Raw genomic sequence first — 18,807 nt, forward strand, 5'->3', positions numbered from 1 at the left:
ACTCTGCTACCCTGTTATTCTGTCAGTGCAGTCCATTCTGACTCGATCATGGATATACTCTACTCTCCCATAAGCACATGCCCTCCACAGTGGGATATCTTAAGGGTTGAAAGTAACAGCTTAGTCATTTTGCAAAGCCAAAATCAGTAGGCGCATATAAACACAAAAGTTCAGCAAATTAATATTGTATGGAATGACTACAAGCAGTGAAAACTATGCTACCACCATTTCCAGTTGTGTACCTAGCTGGTTTGTAATTAAGCCTCTATACCATCAGCATCACATTGAGAGCAGAAGCTGTGCCATGCCACACCAAACCCTTCAACCAGTGCACATATTTATGCAGTCAGATACAAGCCTATTTACACCCGGTTCTGCAGTAATACTGTTTGGCATCATGCATATTTGTATGCGGCCACTTAGCATAAGCTGGTTTAGAGAGTGTAATGGTGCACAAAGGCCTCTGGGATATTTGAGGGCTGAGTGCATTTACCCATCTGGAAAATGTTACCATTAAAAAAACCTTCTGAAAGATGACACGAGGACCGAATGTGAATGGCTTCAGAGAGGGTGGAGGAAGAGTGATTGTGTGTCAGAGAGAGTGTGAGATGGAGAGGCAAGAGTCGGAAAATGAGAGAGATGAAAAACTACAAAATGCGTGAGAGATAAAGCGAAAGGAGGGAGAGAGAGGAACAGAAAAGGGCATTGATGAAATAGAGGATTATGTAGAGTAGCAGAAGGCAGGATATTAAAGGGCTTTTCCATAGTCAGGGGGCAGAGAAAGCAAAAAAAAAGAAAACAATGAGAGCAAAAGACAATTTTGGAAAAGTAAATGAGAGAACCAGGCAGTTGAAGAGAGCGCAATGGGGCTCTCATTTTGTTGATTATGGAAAAGAACTCAAAGCCTGAAAGTATAATCAGCTGGCACACATACAGTACACACTCACACACATCCATTGACAGGAAGGCCTCCTACTGTCACACTATCTTAGAAATAAAAATGATTTCATATCTATATTTATTCTGAGACCTATGTGTATGTGTGCATGTGTGATTGAGAGGTCCTGTGCCCCATTCCTCTTCCTGCACTGATTTTTCTGGCGCTGTTTCCCAGGAAATAAAGCTGCTCAAAATGGTAATTTTTGTGCGCTCCTCTGTGGCTCTTATTTTTATCTACAGTTTTTATTTCTCCCTCAATCCTTGTCTCTTGCACTCCCTCACTCCCCCACGACCCAACTCTGCTGATTTTCTACTGAACAGAGAGCCAGCCAGGGAGAGAGAGAGAGGAGAAGGTGTTCAATACTTCTGTGATCTTTTGCTCTCCTATACTGCATGTTAACATGTCATCTGTAAGAAAGCCAGAGATGAGGATGAGGACAAACAGCATGTAGAATGGAAAGGGATCGAGGTAATAACAGAGGGTGGGACGTTGTTGATAATCATAGCCCAAGTCGTACAGCTCTTGTGCTTTTGATGCCTGCTTGCTTACGACTGACTGTCATGGAGGTGGAAAATCTGAGAGGCAACAAAAGGACTAATTAAAGTTACTGCATGTCAAAAATGGCACGAACAGTACAAGTTCATTAATGTGGACTTCATCCATGTCTGTTAAATAAGGGTGAGAATATTTGTGAGCTCATTTGCACCTCTGATTATTAATGATGTGCCACGTTGTATGACAGTTGTGTTGCTGTATAACTTTAGTTCATGTTGCTGTATGATGATCAGTCACATAATTATCAGTTATTTAATAAAATAACATTCAGTTGTGTTCCTGTATGATCAGTCACATTGTTTTAATAAGCTGCCTGTATGTATCAGCCATGTGCCTGTATAAGAATCAGTTTAGTTTCACAGTTACACTTTTGTATGACAGTTACCACAGTGATTGTATTGTACACTGTAATTGTATTGTAATTAATTGTATCACTGTATATTTTATCCTGTGTGATAATCAGTCACATTGCTGTATGATGATCAGTCACATTGCTGTATGATGATCAGTCACGTTGCTGTATGATGATCAGTCACGTTGCTGTATGATGATCAGTCACGTTGCTGTATGATGATCAGTCACGTTGCTGTATGATGATCAGTCACGTTGCTGTATGATGATCAGTCACGTTGCTGTATGACATCTCTGTATGGCAATCAATTGCGTTGCTGTACGACATCTCTGTATGATGATCAGTCACGTTGCTGTATGACATCTCTGTATGACGATCAGTCGCGTTGCTGTACGTCATCTCTGTATGATGATCAGTCACGTTGCTGTGTGACATCTCTGTATGACGATCAATCGCATTGCTGTACGACATCTCTGTATGACGATTAGTCATGTTGCTGTATGACATCTCTGTATGACGATCAGTCATGTTGCTGTATGACATCTCTGTGTGATGATCAGTCATACTGCTGTATAACAATCAGTCACATTGCTGTATGATGATCAGTCACTTAACTGTACACTTTTACTCTGTGACAATTAGTCATGTTGCTGTATGATGATCAGTTACATTGCTCTATAATGTTACTGCCTGATTATCAGTCACATTGCTTTATGATGATCAGTCACGTTGCTGTACTTCATCTCTGTATGACGATCAGTCAAGTTTTTGTATGACATCTCTGTATGACGATCAGTCGCGTTGCTGTATGACATCTCTGTATGACGATCAGTCGCGTTGCTGTCTCGTCATCTCTGGCTGATGATCAGTCACGTTGCTGTGTGACATCTCTGTATGACGATCAGTCACGTTGCTGTAGACATCTCTGTATGACGATCAATCATGTCGCTGTATAATCAATCACTTTGCTGTATAACGATCAGTCATGCCGCTGTATGATGATCAGTCACATTGCTGTATAACGATCAGTCATGCCGCTGTATGATGATCAGTCACTTTACTGTATGACGATCAGTCATGTCGCTGTATGATGATCAGTCACTTTACGATATAACAATCAGTCACATTGCTGTATGATGATCAGTCACTTTACTGTATGACGATTAGTCACGTTGCTGTATAATGATCAGTACAAAAGCTTGGAATACATTAGGTGATGAGCAATTTCTCTTGCTTCTGTCCGGACTTGTTTTAGACACACTCCCCCACTCTCGTCCCTCCCAGTGCATCATTTATTAAGGCAACTGCACGTTGCTAGGGCTATTTAATGTACCAGCGAGGGGTCTTCACTCCACTGTTTGCAAAGTGGATATGTCCTCTTGCTCTCTTTCAAACAAGTACACAGTTGCTCTATTTTTTAATGGCCACATCAATTGTTGTCTGTCAAACCTGGAGGATAGCATGTATAAAATACACTGATGATATGTATGTAGGCGGTTTCTAATGGTTAATCCCGACACTGGAAATGTACCACGGATCTGTCTGCTCATTACTAGGCTAATGGTATCTCTGCTTTGTCCTTATTCTCTCTGCTACAATTTCACAGATACTTGCATAATTGATCGAGGGCAATATTCATTGAAATGTCTCTGTTCTCCTCGTGGTTGTGCTGTAATAAAGGTTAATGGCCATTACCACTTAGGAATATAATTATCAAATGGACATTATAGATATTATATTCAGTATTCATATCATAAACACATCATTAAAATGGTACAGTCTTAGTATGACACACATGGACTATGAGCACATGGCTCTAAACAATGCTTTTGAATGCTCATAGACAACTATGCAGATCTGTTTAATTGTTTTATGCTCCGAGTTTCAGAGTAGCAGATCTTGTTAGGCATTCAGGTCTCAAAAGCCATGAAATTGCCTTGAAGAATGTGGGCTCTCTTTGCTTTCCTTCTTGTGTGAACATTGGCAGTGTTTGTTGTTGAGCCCACTGTGTCTTCTTAATTCTCTTGTGTTCTCCACTTTTTGGCAGGGGAAAGAACGAGAATGTCTATTCATGCACCGAGTCCTCTGCTCTGTTTCCCAAAAAGACAGACAACAGACTCTAGTCTCCCAGCCTCTCCACTTCCTAAGACCTCTATCCACCTCTTTCCTTTCATTTTCTCTCCCTCTCAGCATGTGTGACTGAATGCTTTTGGTGCTTCACTACAGTATGCGTCACGAGAGCCTAATTCACTCAGTCGAGCTCTTCTGTTGTTGATGGACGTAGATAAGAGATGGCAGACAGCAGGACCTAAGGCTTAGCTGTAATATATGAGCTGGATAACAGAGCTCAGTGGACATGTCTTTAACACAGGATGGATAGAGGCCTTTTTGTTTCAGCTGGCTCGAGGTTAAGAGGCAACCTCATAGAGAGAAAGAGAGAGAGAGAGAGCTCTGTCTGTGCTGGTTCTTGGCAGTGCTCACAGTTCTGTCATGGCTTTGGTTTATCAGACCATGACGTGACTGGTGACTATGAAATGATGTCCCACTCTCTTTCTCACTCCAAAACATCGCCTGGTGAGCCATTTCACACACACAAAGCCTAGAATTCATTTCTTTTAGCCTGCTACTGTACCACTTACAACAAAATTATGTCTATAACAAAACCAGCACGTCTAAAACTGGCCTGAAGTGGCCTAGCCCTTCATTATGTAGACTGGGATCTGAGGAATGTGTTTGTTGCAGTACATCAGTTCTCATGTGGTTTGAGTTACTCTGAGGAATGCTGAGTGAGTTAGTGAGAGAGATTTAGAGACATGTGTATTGTGTTTCAGTGGTAGGAATGACCTCTCTATATATCACTGCTAAACACTGATCACCAATCAGCAGTAGGAATGTGCGTTTGGGCAGCTCAGGTACTCATATGTTTGCACTTGATGAAAGTTAATGGCAGAAAGTCTTTGGCTAACATTTCAGGTTTTAGCAGTGTTGTTCTCATGGGTCCGGCTAGCACATTTGTTTTCAGCATGTTTTCGGCATGTTGTACGACATCATTGAGCTGCCCTTTAACTCGCACTTTACTGCATGGGTTTTTTTGTTTGTTTGGATGGTTTTTTAAAGATGTTGTTAGCTACGTAGTTTTACTGTTTTGGGCTAGATTAAGCAGTTACCTCTCCCTGAGCAAACCTGACCAGCACCTTCTGTATTAGTAAATGACTTTATAAAAATGAAATTATGTAACTTAACCATGTCATTTGAAACAGTTATGTTTTGTTCTCTGTTTTTCATCCAGTTTGGACATTTTGGCCAATTTGGTTAATTCCCACCCACTAACTTAGTGGTATTCAAATAAAACTTGTGAAGGTCCAGTTATGTAAAATTCCTTGATTGCCAAGGTCCAGATAAGCAGCTAACGTGACTAAATGGTGATAACAGTTACCTTGTAATGCTTAACAATTAATGATTTGTTTATGGCTATAAGTAAGACATTTAGAAGTGGTTTATGTTTTGTTTTGCAGTGCTAAAACGTGTTATCACTTTTGACTAGTGCCACTACCTGAAATAGAGGTGTGCACATGACTGTTTTTGATCCCATTTAAGCCCATTCCTACAAGTTTAACCAATCCTGCCCACTGCTGCAGTTATTTGTTTTTATCGTACCTGTCTGCGATATTTTTTTTAACAAACCTAGTTGGTTCTATTTCCCAAATTATGAACAAATTAGTTACTCAAAACAAAATGACTCTGACCAGGACAAAGCAGTTACTGGAGAATGAATGAATGAATGTGGTAAATGCGTCATGCAGATCTGAGTAACCTGTACATTCCTTTGTTAATGAACATGGCCTTGCATTTGTCCTGGAAGCTTCATATCTGACCAGCTAATATTCATTAACCTCTACTCTGAGACACTACTTTGTCCATTCTGTTTTCATCAAATCAGGAAGGGTGAGGGATAACACATGCATTCTTCAGGATGTGCAGCTTTGCAGCATCTTTTGGAATTGCTGCTCATGTCAGAGGGCAGTCAAATGCTTTTGGGGGATACACTACCTGCACTTGTGTGCATGCATGAGCTCACAGTTAGCTAGAGTCACTCTGATTGATGGGGGAGAGTGTAATGCTAGCCCTCCCACCCAGAGAACAGCCGCAATTATGCCATCTTGAATGCTGAGCTATGGATTGCTGTGGCATCATCAGGATTCAAATTTGGAACAGAAATACATTCACCTTATCATCTGGGGGAGATGAGTTTGAATCATGAAAGAAGCTTTGGTGAGCTAGACTTATTACATATTAGCTACGTTAACCGTGTATCTAGGTGCAGTGTCCTGGCTGATGAACTGCATTTGGGTTAGTGGGAAAACTGTGTAAATTACAATCGTGTGCTGTATATTGTTCCGTTTCTTCACATTGTTGCATGTTTTTGAAGCCGTAGTTAACTAGGATAGTAAAGTCATAGTACAGCTCTGGCCTAGAGTAAGTGGCTTCAGTCTTTGCTCTGAAATGATTGCATGTTTTCTTTTCAGTCTCTGTAGACTGCAAGTTTCCACCTAAAATGCCACTGTGAGCATTACATTTCAAATAAACATTACAGCTCCATTTCTGAAAGGATTTATATTTGGCTGGTTGGACTTGAATCAATGCTAAAAGTATTTGGTGAGGTTTAATGTTATTTCAGACATTTATTGTCTTGTCATGATTGATCATTGCAGTCACTCTTGAGTACTCAGGCTGTGTATCTGTCCTCCCAGCAGTGATGTTACAGCAGTGAGCTCAAATCTGGTCAGAGCTATCACTACTTTTCTACCTGTCTCAGGTCCTCCATGTCTCAACCCATTTCAAAATATTTCAGTCACCCAAATAAAATTTGCCATGGTTATGGATCACATAGCCTACTCATTCTGCCTGTTTTCCTGTTTTCCTCTCTCATTAGTTTTGAGTTGCAGAAAAGTAGTTGGCTGCTGAAACTTGGCAGAGGTGTGACTTCATTTTATAACTCACACAGGACTGAACTAATGTTCTTGCATCGCCTCACTGTTTGCTGCTATTCTAGAAGCTCTGGGCAACATGTTCATCACAATCTGTATAACAGGGATTGTGTTTTCACTTAATTTCTCATTGGCTTTGATGTGAGCCCCTTCTCTCCATCTGTGCTAGTGGTTGGTGTGAACCTCAGGGGAGATTTGTTCCTTGTTCACTAGGCTTGGTCAGTACAGTGCACCCTACGCAGTAGTTCAGAGAATTTAAAAATATATAGGTCTATTTTTCTATATTCTGTATTTCCAGTATTCTGTGCTCATGTAGTTGTGTGTACATGCATGAGTCCAGTCAGTACTGTAGATTTGTCCTGTAAAGTGTCATGAACATGCCGAGCCAAAGCTCTGCCGTAAATAAGAGCAGCTGCATTGCATTCTGAAACTTTGAGTCCAACAATATCTGTTAGTTCCACTGCTTTTGTGTTGGATTTCTCAGTAATAAGACGTTGCTAGAAAAATTGCTGGAAGATGGCAAGAAAACAAGTTCTTGCTGTTTTGGCACTAACCTAACCATTGTCCCTTATGTTTGAGATTGTTGAAGTGTTTTCTCCTATTGAACACCATTGTAACTATGCAAGCAATGTCCCCCTGTGATGTAAGTGTGGTGCACAACCACTGCCCTCTGACAAGAATAACAAAAATACAACACGAACCAACAAATTAACACTAGAATCACTAAGCACATCACAAATATTACAGTAAAAAAACATTTAATGTACTTCAGCGTGAAGTTTTCCTTAAAACAGACTACTCTGCTATAGACACTCTATGACTAACTGTACTATGAAAAAATATACCAAACCTTACCATGCAACATTATGGGCAGCCATTTTAAACAAGTGGAATCACCTCTTTTCCTCAGCACAATTTAATATTATTCTAAACAGTGCACGCTACGCACCTGAGTATGGGTGTAACGATACGCCTTGACATGATGCTTCATGATGCAAAAATTTGACATGGGAATGTGCGATTGACTTATTGGTAATCAATATTCTATTAATTAAGCAGAGTAATTGATCAGTTTCACTGTTTGACCACCAGAGGTCCTAATCTGCTCAACCAATATATAGAGAGAGCACGCTGGACTCAATAGCTCCAGATCTCAGTGACCGACACGCATTATACTTAAGTTATATGGTTACACAACCATGTTAAAACAGTTTAAAAAAAAAAGCTCTTCAGTAGCTTTCAAACAGCACCAGCCCCGTGCTGCTGAGATCTACAGTGCCTGAGAATGAGGCCGTGGAATTTGGGCATTTTAGCGGACACTGCTACAGAGCTCATTATGTTTCAACTGAGACTTTCAATCAAATTTTTGGAAGAATTTATACATTTATTTGTTTATTAATTTTTAAGATATGGTGAACCTGTAGTACATTTTTTTTACAACATAATACCTCCATTTGTAGCATTTTCTAAAATTTATTTAGTGTTAAAAAGACAAAATGCACATTGTTTGACATTGTTTACAATAGAGACATAAAAATGAAAAACAAAATTTTTATTCATTCAAATATTGTTCAAAATATTCGGAGAATCTAACTGAATCGTATTGAATGCCAGTATCGTGAATCAAATTGAATCATGACTGAGTATTTAAAAAAAAAAAATGACTTTGCCCCAGTGGATGTATTTGTGTGTCTCTGTTGAAGTCCACAGTGTTACAGCATTATAGGCTACTTGCTGGTTATGTTTAACATAGTGATAATGCACATACTCAAGGCTCTGCCTCCCATATTTGGAAAATAGAGGTATATTGAAAAGCTGGAAGTTATGTGGATGTTAATATACATAGCTCCACTTAAATTTGCAAATACAGATTTCTTGCATGCTATTTTACGAAATTAGTTCTTTAAAAATAGGTTGGCTGAGCTGAATAGTGTGGGTTGACACAGTTAGGAATAAGCATATGTTATCAGCTACATCTGGGAAATTGTGCAAATTTTCTGCACTTTTTCTAATGAGAAATCACAAGTATCTTCCTAATGTGCTCCTTACACAGTATGTGGTTGAGAGGAAGTAGGTGACAGGAGAGTTTGTGTGGTGCTGGAGAGACTAAAAGATCGTCATTAACACACGTCTCCTCCTCTTCTGTCATTATCACTCCAGCCCTTTCAAAAAGGTGGTCTTTAAGATGCCTGTGATTAAGGCAGACTGTCTTTTTTGTGTGCTAGTGCGGATAATGATCTTATTTAGGTTTGTGTGTGAAAGGCTGAAATCCAGTCATTAGTTCAGCAGGCCATTTTTGTCTCCTTTTGTGACAAAGTAGGGAATCAGAGAGAAGAGATGGTAAAGTGGAAATCTGTAGAACAGCAGGATTTAAACTGAAATGCATTATCCGTGGTTGAGATGGAGGTTGTGGTCTAGCAGAAGTGGCAGTGCATTTTGCTGGAGTGAACATTAAAAACAATGTTGACAGGAGATGATGGGAGTAAAGCATGTCTCTGTGTGTTTGCTTGAAAGTTTATTTTTGAAAATTAAGCCTTGCTGATTGGCTGAGCTCGTGCTGGTGGCTCAGTGAAAAATAGCTGTGCCCTCTCCCTGAGCAATCATTGTTCTTGAGCAGGAGGCTTTTATGAGAGTGTGGACCTTTCGCCACCAGGGTGCTCACATACACAATCTCCATGGCGACAGGACCCTTGCAAGGGCTGTGTAGTCAAAGCAACCTAACGGCTCCAGAGCGACCTTTGACCGTTTCTCTTTTCTCTTCTTTGTGCTTAAGAAAATGCTTTAGCTTTCACACAAAACAATACTCTGGTACTACCTCACTGTAATACGCATGTCAATAGCTTTCATTTTGTTTTGCAAGTATATGAGATTAAAGTGAACAAGACAGGAATGTGTAAATCATGAAGAATATCATATGAAGAAGTTTTGAGCTTGGACAAATCAATACAGCAGCAAGGCAGTGTATTCCCTGATCTCTGCAACACATGTTCTATTGAAAATTATATTAATTTTAACTCCTGACTGAGAATGCACTTATAGCTGAGTTACAAATAAAGACTCATTTAAAGGAACACTCCTGCATTTTTACAACTTAATCTCTGTCCAGCGTATCTGTAGCTCAAGTACTTCTACCACAGACAAGAGTTTCTACAGGATAGTGAACTCCATGAGTCAATTGTTAAAAAAATAATAAAGTAACTATATAACGTAAATTCAAAACTACAACCATTACACTGTAAGAGTAAAGGTGTTAGGATGAGACAGACGTGACAGAAAGTCAAAACCGTTCTTATGTAGTTTTATGTAATAGTTCTGTTTACGTATGCTTTCCCCAAGGTTTTGTTGTATCCAAGCACCATCATAGTCACGCTGCACTGGAAACCCATAACCACAAATTTGTAAGTAGTGCCAATTTCAGTTATACAGATTCAGAGCTTAATTAACAAATAATTCATGAAATCACTCAAAAAAATTTACATTTCACATAAATGTTTATTGACAGAATTCAGTAATTCTGCCTTTTCTCACTAAAGGGAAACGTCAAGTTTTCCAGTCCGGAGTAATAACACATACTGCATGTCTGCTAGATAGATATTAGGATAAAAACATGAGTATGCATTTAACTGATGATTAAAGTATAGATGAAATGGTTTGAGAGGAGTGATTTGATTCCTGAAGTTAAGTTGACTGATTTTCGTAACAGCCAGTTACGGGTGAACTAGATAAATATGGAGGATCAGTGGAGAGTTCAACAAGGGGCTTCTTTTAACTGTGGAGATTTCTCACCTCTGCTTTCACCCATGCCTGTCAACTTAACAAGGATGATATCTGGAAGAAGAGATGCTGTGTGGTTTTGGAGCTATGCCATACATGGTTGAGCCGAGGTCGAGTGTCAACCGATGGTAACGGAGAGCCGCAGGAATCAGAATGGTATGCTTATAGCTAAAGGGTACTTGATTAAATGGTAATACTTACTGAAGGGCTGCCGGTTTCTAAACATGAACTCAATCGGTGTGAAGTAGCAAGACATTCCAGCACTGAATAGCCCCAAGTTGGTAAAACATCTCCTCCAATAGTGCCTGTCACATAACTACAAACTTGCACAAGTTCCACCCTCTTCAAAATGAATACATTCCAACCATTTTTCTCATCCAAAGGATGGTTGGACAAGCGGATCGTGCGGGAAGACTCACAATATAGAAAATGCTCTGAAACACCGATTTTGATTTCAGGGACACTTTAAAACACAATGTGTATGACTTGCAAATGATTCCCTGGAGGATCTCCTTTTTGTACATGCCTGTGGGAGTGCGAGTGCGAGTAAGAGTGAGTAAGAGAGATTGTGGAACTCACTGGAGTGGACGATTTATTATATAATGGAGAAATGGAGGTGAGATGGAGCATGAAAGGCTTGGAGTCGAGCATGGCTCTGAGACAGTGTTCATGGCCCAGTCATGTTGATGAGCTCCATCCATCTCTGACAGAATGGGCTGAGGGGGCATACACCAGTGTGGGTGTGTGTTCACCTCTTCACTGTTTAAAGAACTCCTCTATGATCTCTGTGCTGAGAAACACGATGACTTGTAGCATTTTTGCTGGATAAGAGAGAAATGAATTCTATTCTCGAGCGCTGTGGAGTGTGTGTAGGTGGTATGTGGGTGGAAGGGTGTTACAGTTAGTATGAAGGTCTTTTAGGCAGATGGCAGACCCCTTCTTTTGGCGTAGATAAAAGCGCCCCCACCCTGCTGGTGCTCTGAGAGACAGCCCACGTTGGAGAGGGTCTCTCTTTTCTCTACCTCGCTCTATTTGTCTTTTTTGTGTTGTTTTTGGAGAGTTCCACTAAAGTGCTCAGTGATGCATGTGATGGCACATGTGGAAATGTGCTGCCCCCTGCCGGTGGAGTGCCATCAGCATCACAGTACCATGTGCTTCATTTCAACTGTGCTTTTCAGTTATCCTTCCCACATTGTTGAATGTAGCATTTATTCTCAAATGTTGGGTATTTTCAGAATGCATAACATATTATAGAGTCATTTATTTTGGAATCATATTGCATAAATAAGTGCAATGAACATTTTATATCCCATTTCGTTATTTGTGGCTGGATATGTGTTATGTTGCACTTCTGAATGAGCTCTTGTGCTCTGTATTTGTGTAAAGGAGAGAGTTTAATCTAATGCAGAGTGCTCATTAGCATTGCTATAGGCAGGTGTCCACTCGGATACAGAGCGCTCTTTAAAACCACCATGTCTAAGCAGGCAGCTGCCATGTTTCTCCACTGTAGGACAAAAAGACAGGTTTTAGACAAGAATCCTTTCAACAGCCACAATGTCACAGTGTTTTTCTGCTGTTAACTAAATATTGAGAATTATAGATGCTCCAGTCAGGTACTGAATATATTAGATTTCGCAAATACTACAAGGCAGTCCACTGAGATATTTTTCATACGTGCTGTGAATGCATGTGATATTAACTGACAAAAAGTTAAATAGCTTAATTTGGAGTGTTGTTTCCCCAATACTCAGTAATCAGTACTGGAAAAAAGAAGTATAAATGCCAGCGCTCTTAGCATGGTCTGTGAATTCTGGTTCCCGGCAGTTCCTCGACCTTACCTAAATCACTCAAGTTCATGATAGGTGTCAACTATAGATAGTACAGGGCTGTTTTTTTAAATCCTGCTCGCACAGTTACACTACATTACAGTTAAACAAAGGTTTGTGGACACCTGACCATCACAGCCATATGTGGGCCTTCCCCAAGCTGTTGGCGGTAGCAAGCACACAACTGTATAGGATGTCTTTGTATGCTGTAGCATTACAGTTTCCCTTCACTGGAACTAAGTGTTCCAGTGTGACAATGCCCCTGTGCACAAGGGGAGATCCATGAAGACATGGTTTGCCAAGGTCGGAGTGGAAGAACTCAAGTGGCCTGCACAGAGCCCTAGACTCAACCCCTCTGAACACGTTTGGGATGAACTGGAACATTGACTGCATCCCAGACCTCCTCACCTGACTTCAGCAACAAGCACATGTAGGTGTGATGGTCAGGCATCAACAAACTTTTGCCCATACAGGGTATTATTTTTGTTTCTACATTTTCTAATGATAGTTGGTTCTATCTCATTTAAAGTACTGTGACCCTGACCAGGCAGTTAGTAAGGATGTTGTAAATACATTGTGCAGCATGGCTCCATACCTTACAAAAGGAAAAGTGTGGAGAGAGTTTTTTGGGGATTCGACATGACTCAAGGTTTTTTCCCAACTTCTACAGGTTTTCCTTCACTATCTCCATATTTCTTTTATGGTCAGGTTGGTTAGCTTCATGTCTGACAACACTTGTGTCCACATGAATGTAATAACTTCTCACTTGTGAGACTTTTTTTGTTGCAACCCCTGGGATTCAAGTCTGAGTGAACACCTCTTGATGCTCTGTGAAATCTTTTGAAAACTGAACATATTAACTGTTTGTTATGTATAATGTATTCAGTTTTACATCCCTGTCAGGGATACACCAATCCATGCATGAATTAAAATGCATTATTAGTATGATATCAGAGCTCCATTATGCAGTCTTATTTTCAATTTTTCTTAAATATTTTCTAGCTTCAGTGCAATATACAATGTACATTTGGAGAGAACATCCCGGCTGCCGTATTTGCGCTCTTCTCAGTCCACTGAATAATCTCTCATGTCACAGCTGTCTGTCCTCACTCTTTACTCAGTGCCGTCTCACTGATCGCCTTGCCTATCTGCTGTCTGACATTTGCTTTTAGCTTTTAATTTCTCAAGCAGAGCGGACAGACAGAAAATCAGAATTGCAGAATTAGTGCACTGAGACACTACTTTACTGAACGTTTACATATTAAAACACAGGAAATGTTTTTTGTGGGTTTGTCTTAATGATTATAAATATCTTAATATCTTCATATATTAACACCTGGCTGAAGTTGGAAAATACAAGAGGAGATTAATTTAGGTAAATGATTTACTAAACCTGAAAGTTCCTTCAGCAATGGTGCTTACATTTGCAAATTAATACATCAAGAGACCTTGTATTGTATAAGCGGAAGGCCATTTCTGCCAGATGAAGACAGAAAAGACAAACTTTTACTAGTGTTTAATATTGAGGACACAGGCAGGCTAACAGGCAAAATACAGCTAGCCTGCAACCAGCTGTTGAAAAAAACCCATTAACAACCCATATGTTGAGTTCAGGAATATAAAAAGGACTGTCATACTCAACATAACTTTAGCTCTGCATTGCGTTTAATTTTCATCCTATTCTTTTTATTTATTTATTTATTTGCTCCCTCAAAGGGGTAACATTTTGAAAACTGTAGTGTTAATAAGCCAATGTCACTAATTAAACTCCCTCTCTTTTCATACACAGTCATCTTAGAATTAATTTGTAGAGTTAGAGTTAAGTTGAAGAAGAATGGTATATGTGTATATTATATTTTAATCGTTGTTTACCTCAGATTTGTGCGTCTTTGGTGCATATGGGCATATCATTTGTCAACAATGTCATAATTACAAAAAGCACCCAACGATGCCCTTGCACACACAAATTTGGGATATTTGTAAATCAGAGACTTGCTGTTAAATTTGCTGTCCAAGTTCATTAATGTAAAAGCTGGACTTTTCATATGAAGCTGTATGTGTTACTGAGGAACAGCTGTTGTGCTCTTAACACATCATGATGTGCTTTGACTTATTGCCTTCCCTTCAGTGGGGGTATTTTTAGCCTGAGTACAGACACAATAAGCCACTGTTATGGCTCGTACACAAACTGTTAAGGCAGCTGCTATATTAGTATGACAAACGATCACTGACTTAAAAAAAATAGATTTTTTCCACCTGTCTTGCTTGTACTGAGCCCTCAGTGTAATGGAAGCTTGACCAGTAACGCTGTTAACTATTTATTTCCTTTGATAACTTCCGCTTATTGTCCCGTGTGCACATTAGTGAAATGAGTCACATTGTTATAGTACAACAAAAGCAAGATGTTGGTATTATGTTTGTTCATGTTGCGCTGTCAGTGTGCATCACAGTCTATGTTGATATGACTGTGTGTGTGTGTGTGTTCTCGCTAGGTAGTGGAGCTCAGACAGAGTTCCTGTACTGAGTCGGATGTCTGTGAGTTTTGCCTGACACTTCTGACTGGTCTCCACATCCAAGCTCTGTGAATAAACCTCTTTGTCTTTGGGGGAGCTTGCCAGCATGAAGCTCTCTGATAAGGCACACATCACCATGGATTCTCAACAACTGAAAACAGAGGAGAGGGAGCACAGAATTGCATGCCCAGCTCAATAGTTACTTTTTGCAATTTCAGCCTTTTGCATTTGCTATAAAAGAAAACATGAGCCAGATTTGCTTATTTCTGCATTCCATAAAGTTGTATCGATCTATAACATCTTGCTCGAATGCCACGGAGTACTCCTACCCTCTGCTTTGCAGTTGTTTGCAGTGTGGACCTCCGCATTACATTATATTATATACATTGATCAGCCATAACATTAAATCCACCTGCCTAATATAGTGTAGGTCCCCCTTGTGCCATCGAGGCATAGACTGCACAAGCCCTCTGAAGGTGTGCTGTGGTATCTGGTGGCCTCTGTGTGCTGAGTGGCCTATATGTATATATGTATATATATATATATATATATATATATATATATATATATATATATATATATATATATATATATATGTATGAAGATGAAGCTGAAGATGAAGCCTTATCACATCACCCCGTCATTGATTATTTTTCTATACCAGCACATCCCATGATGTATTATTCCTTTTGTAAACACCTCCCTCACTCTAAGCCACAACCAAAACCTATACCCATCTCAAAACTATGTTTCATGACTGGAGCTTCTTACAAAATGTAAGAAATGCAGGAAATTATTGTTAATGTTATGTGAAATCTTATCAGGATACTATCCAGATACAAAATGCATGCAGTGACCAGGTGTAAGTGCAGCCACTGACACACCCATACCCAAGTAATATTGAAACACATCGCAGGCTTATTGCTTGTTCCACTACCTCAGTATATTAGGAGGCAGTGTTGGAAGGGAAATAGATTTTGGAAGGTTCGCCTCTGGACTGAAGTGGAAAACCCGAACCTCCTCAGTATGTAAATCTATGCCATGTTCTTAGTTAATGAAATGCAGGCTGGGAGGAGGGCAGTGTGTGTGCAGTCTCAGGCCAGCAAAAACATAACACCTTCAAAAAGTGCTTTATTTAGGAGGACAAAGTGTGTACAATCAAAGACTCTGGCCTGGTTGCTAATGAGAAAAAAACAAGAGTGTGACAAAGTAGCTTCTCTGTTCACTAACTCCCTGCAGGAAGTTCGCTTTCTTCAGGCCACACAAACACGCAGAATGAGAATGTCTCGCTGCTATCCTGCAAAGGATTAGTGCAAAATAAGTGACAGTGTATGTATGCAGTTTGCACCGTAGCTGTGTGTAGCAGCAGACTCACAATCCATTTCTGTAATGATTTCTGTTAAGGACGCAGCAGAGTGCAGTGCAGCCTGTTAGAGGAGACGCGGCCAATTCCAAGCCCGTGCTTTACCAATCACATTCCTCAAGGACCTACTGACAAACCAATGTGTGTTTATTGTACTATTGTACTGTCTGTACTATTACATATAGTATTTTATAGTATTACATGCCCTTAGGTGTCAGTTATTGAACAGGTGCAAGGGAAGAGAAATACTGTGTGTGAGTGTGAGAGTGTGTGTGTAGCATGTATGTGCTTGTGCATCAGTGTGTATTTTAGTATTAAAAGTGTAATCTGTGCTGATTGAATGTAATGGCAGTGCATTAGCAATGGAATAGAGGAGAGGAAAAGAAGTGGAAATCTAAGTAGAGGATGCAGAAAAGCAACACACACTGATAAACTCAAATGGCTGATGTGTTAATGAGGAATCAGGAAATGTTTTGCACCATCTCACTAATGTGACTGTATGGAGATCCTTCTTATCATCTAATAGAGGGTCACAACCAGGTTTGTGTCATCTTAAAAAGCTCATTCTTACAGCATTTCTCTGAAACCTGTATGTTTCAGCATGTTTCCTTGATTTTTTTAACAGGTACTGTTCACTATAATCTAAAAACACCCTACATGTATTTATAGGATTGTACATACAGCACATTTTTATTTGGATTATAAAATAAAGCTTAAAGCATTGGAGGGAGCGTGTACATCATCACTTTAGCAGAGTTCAATTTCCTTCTCAGATTTAAAAAGCTCCCCAATGACACCTTACATGCTTTTGGGAGCTGTGTATAGAGGCTTGGACTCACTGTGTGCTTAAATTCTTTCCTTTTCTTTTTTTCTTTCCTTCATTCCTTAATGCTTTCTGTTCTTTTTTTAATTTCCTTTTTTACTTGACTTTTTCCTTTCTCCCCCTTTTCTCTCCTTTTTCATTCGTCTTTTTCTCTTTCCTTCCTTCCTGTTTTCTTCCCTTCCTTCATTTTCTCCCGTACATTCTCCTTCCTTCTTTCCCTTCCATCCTTCCTTTCTTCCATTCCTTTATTTCATGTCCTTCAGTCCTTCACTCTCATTCCCATACGTGCTTCATTCTATCTTTCTTCCCATGTTCTGTTCCTCTCCTCTCCTTTTCTTCCTTCCTCATTTTTTTTATCTTCACCTCCTTCCTTTTTATTATTCTTCCATTCCTTCATGCCATCACTTCATTCCTTTATTCCTCTCTCACCATTCCTTCTCTCTCTCTCTCTCTCTCTCTCTCTCTCTCTCTCTCTCTCTCTCTGTGGGTAACAGTATTTGAGAGGAAAAAAGTCATCACCATGCTCTGAAATTAAAAGTTCCTTTATTTTTTTCTCACTCCCAGTCTCTTTTTCTTCTCAGTCTCTGTACCACTAATAGCGTTCCCTCTCTTGCTGAATTAGGAGCACTCTTTGTTCCTCTCTCTAAGTAGCTGTCAGACGCTATTCACAGTTGCCTGGCACCAGTGTTGGTCAGAGCGCGACGCCGCTGAGTCTGTTTGTGCTGAAATAATTACAGGAGTAATAACTCTGTGTGCTGCTGTTGTGGCTTGCTCTGGGTTTAATTCATGTAAAGAATAAAAGGTACAGAGAAGCATCCTGTGAGAGAAATTAAAGTTTGGGATTCTCAGTGTCATTTCTCTCTACTCCTGACAGGGAAGAATGTCCTGGTCACTTGATTGCTCTTTCTTCTTCTTTTTTTTTCCTTCCTCTTTTTTTGCCACAGTGGCAGTACATTGGGAACACCAAGCGTTAACAGTGACCGACTGTAATCTTGTTTAATACTGTTAAATCCAATTTTCCCAACAAAAACATTTTCTCCTTCTGTACTGTAATGTACCAATTTTTTCTCCTGCAGAATCTCCAGGTCAGGATTTTGTGACGTTGGACTACCGGTTGCGTTACTACCCCAGCATCACCTACGCCGTCATAGGCAGCGCCATCATCTTCGTCCTGGTGGTGGCGCTGTTGGCTCTGGTGCTGCATCACCAGAGGAAGAGAAGTGTGTTATTGCCTCGTAGTGGAAGCCACCCGCACCCTCACCAGCCACTGCTGCTCTCCCGGCTGGTAATAGTGGACAGAGGACATGTCTCACCTCCATCCTCCTCTCCATCAGCACATTTCAGCTCAGCACACAGCCTCCAGCTGCTCACCAGCTCGCTCTACCCCCAAGGAGCCCCGCTGGAGTCGCCACCCTCATACTCACAGGCAGTGCTGGACGTCAGGTAGGCCACAGACACTCAGACACTACAGAATGATGTAATGCCTAGAAAGGTGAACTGAAGCTGATATTAATGTGTCTGGCTCTCAGGTGAGTGACAAAAGTCTGCATTATTATGCACAAGTCCATTCACCTTGACTTACTATTACAAGGCACTGGAAATGATTCAGTGAATGAAAATCATTCTCAGAAAGAATGGAAAATATTGTAAAGTTATTTTTAATATATATAAAA

At 40.1% G+C, this 18,807-nt stretch overlaps 1 protein-coding gene across 2 annotated transcripts in view; it reads left to right on the forward strand.

The window, feature by feature from the left end:
* Positions 1-18,807, forward strand: part of ldlrad3 (low density lipoprotein receptor class A domain containing 3) — an 82,776-nt gene that overhangs the window by 62,111 nt on the left and 1,858 nt on the right. For both annotated transcript variants that reach the window (XM_026919008.3, XM_026919007.3), the window contains exon 5: positions 18,211-18,577. In XM_026919008.3, coding sequence (XP_026774809.3) covers positions 18,211-18,577 — 367 coding nt within the window. The remainder of the gene's footprint in view (positions 1-18,210; positions 18,578-18,807) is intronic.

The sequence above is a fragment of the Pangasianodon hypophthalmus genome, chromosome 9 (genome assembly GCF_027358585.1).
Source record: "Pangasianodon hypophthalmus isolate fPanHyp1 chromosome 9, fPanHyp1.pri, whole genome shotgun sequence".
Lineage (NCBI taxonomy): Eukaryota > Metazoa > Chordata > Actinopteri > Siluriformes > Pangasiidae > Pangasianodon > Pangasianodon hypophthalmus.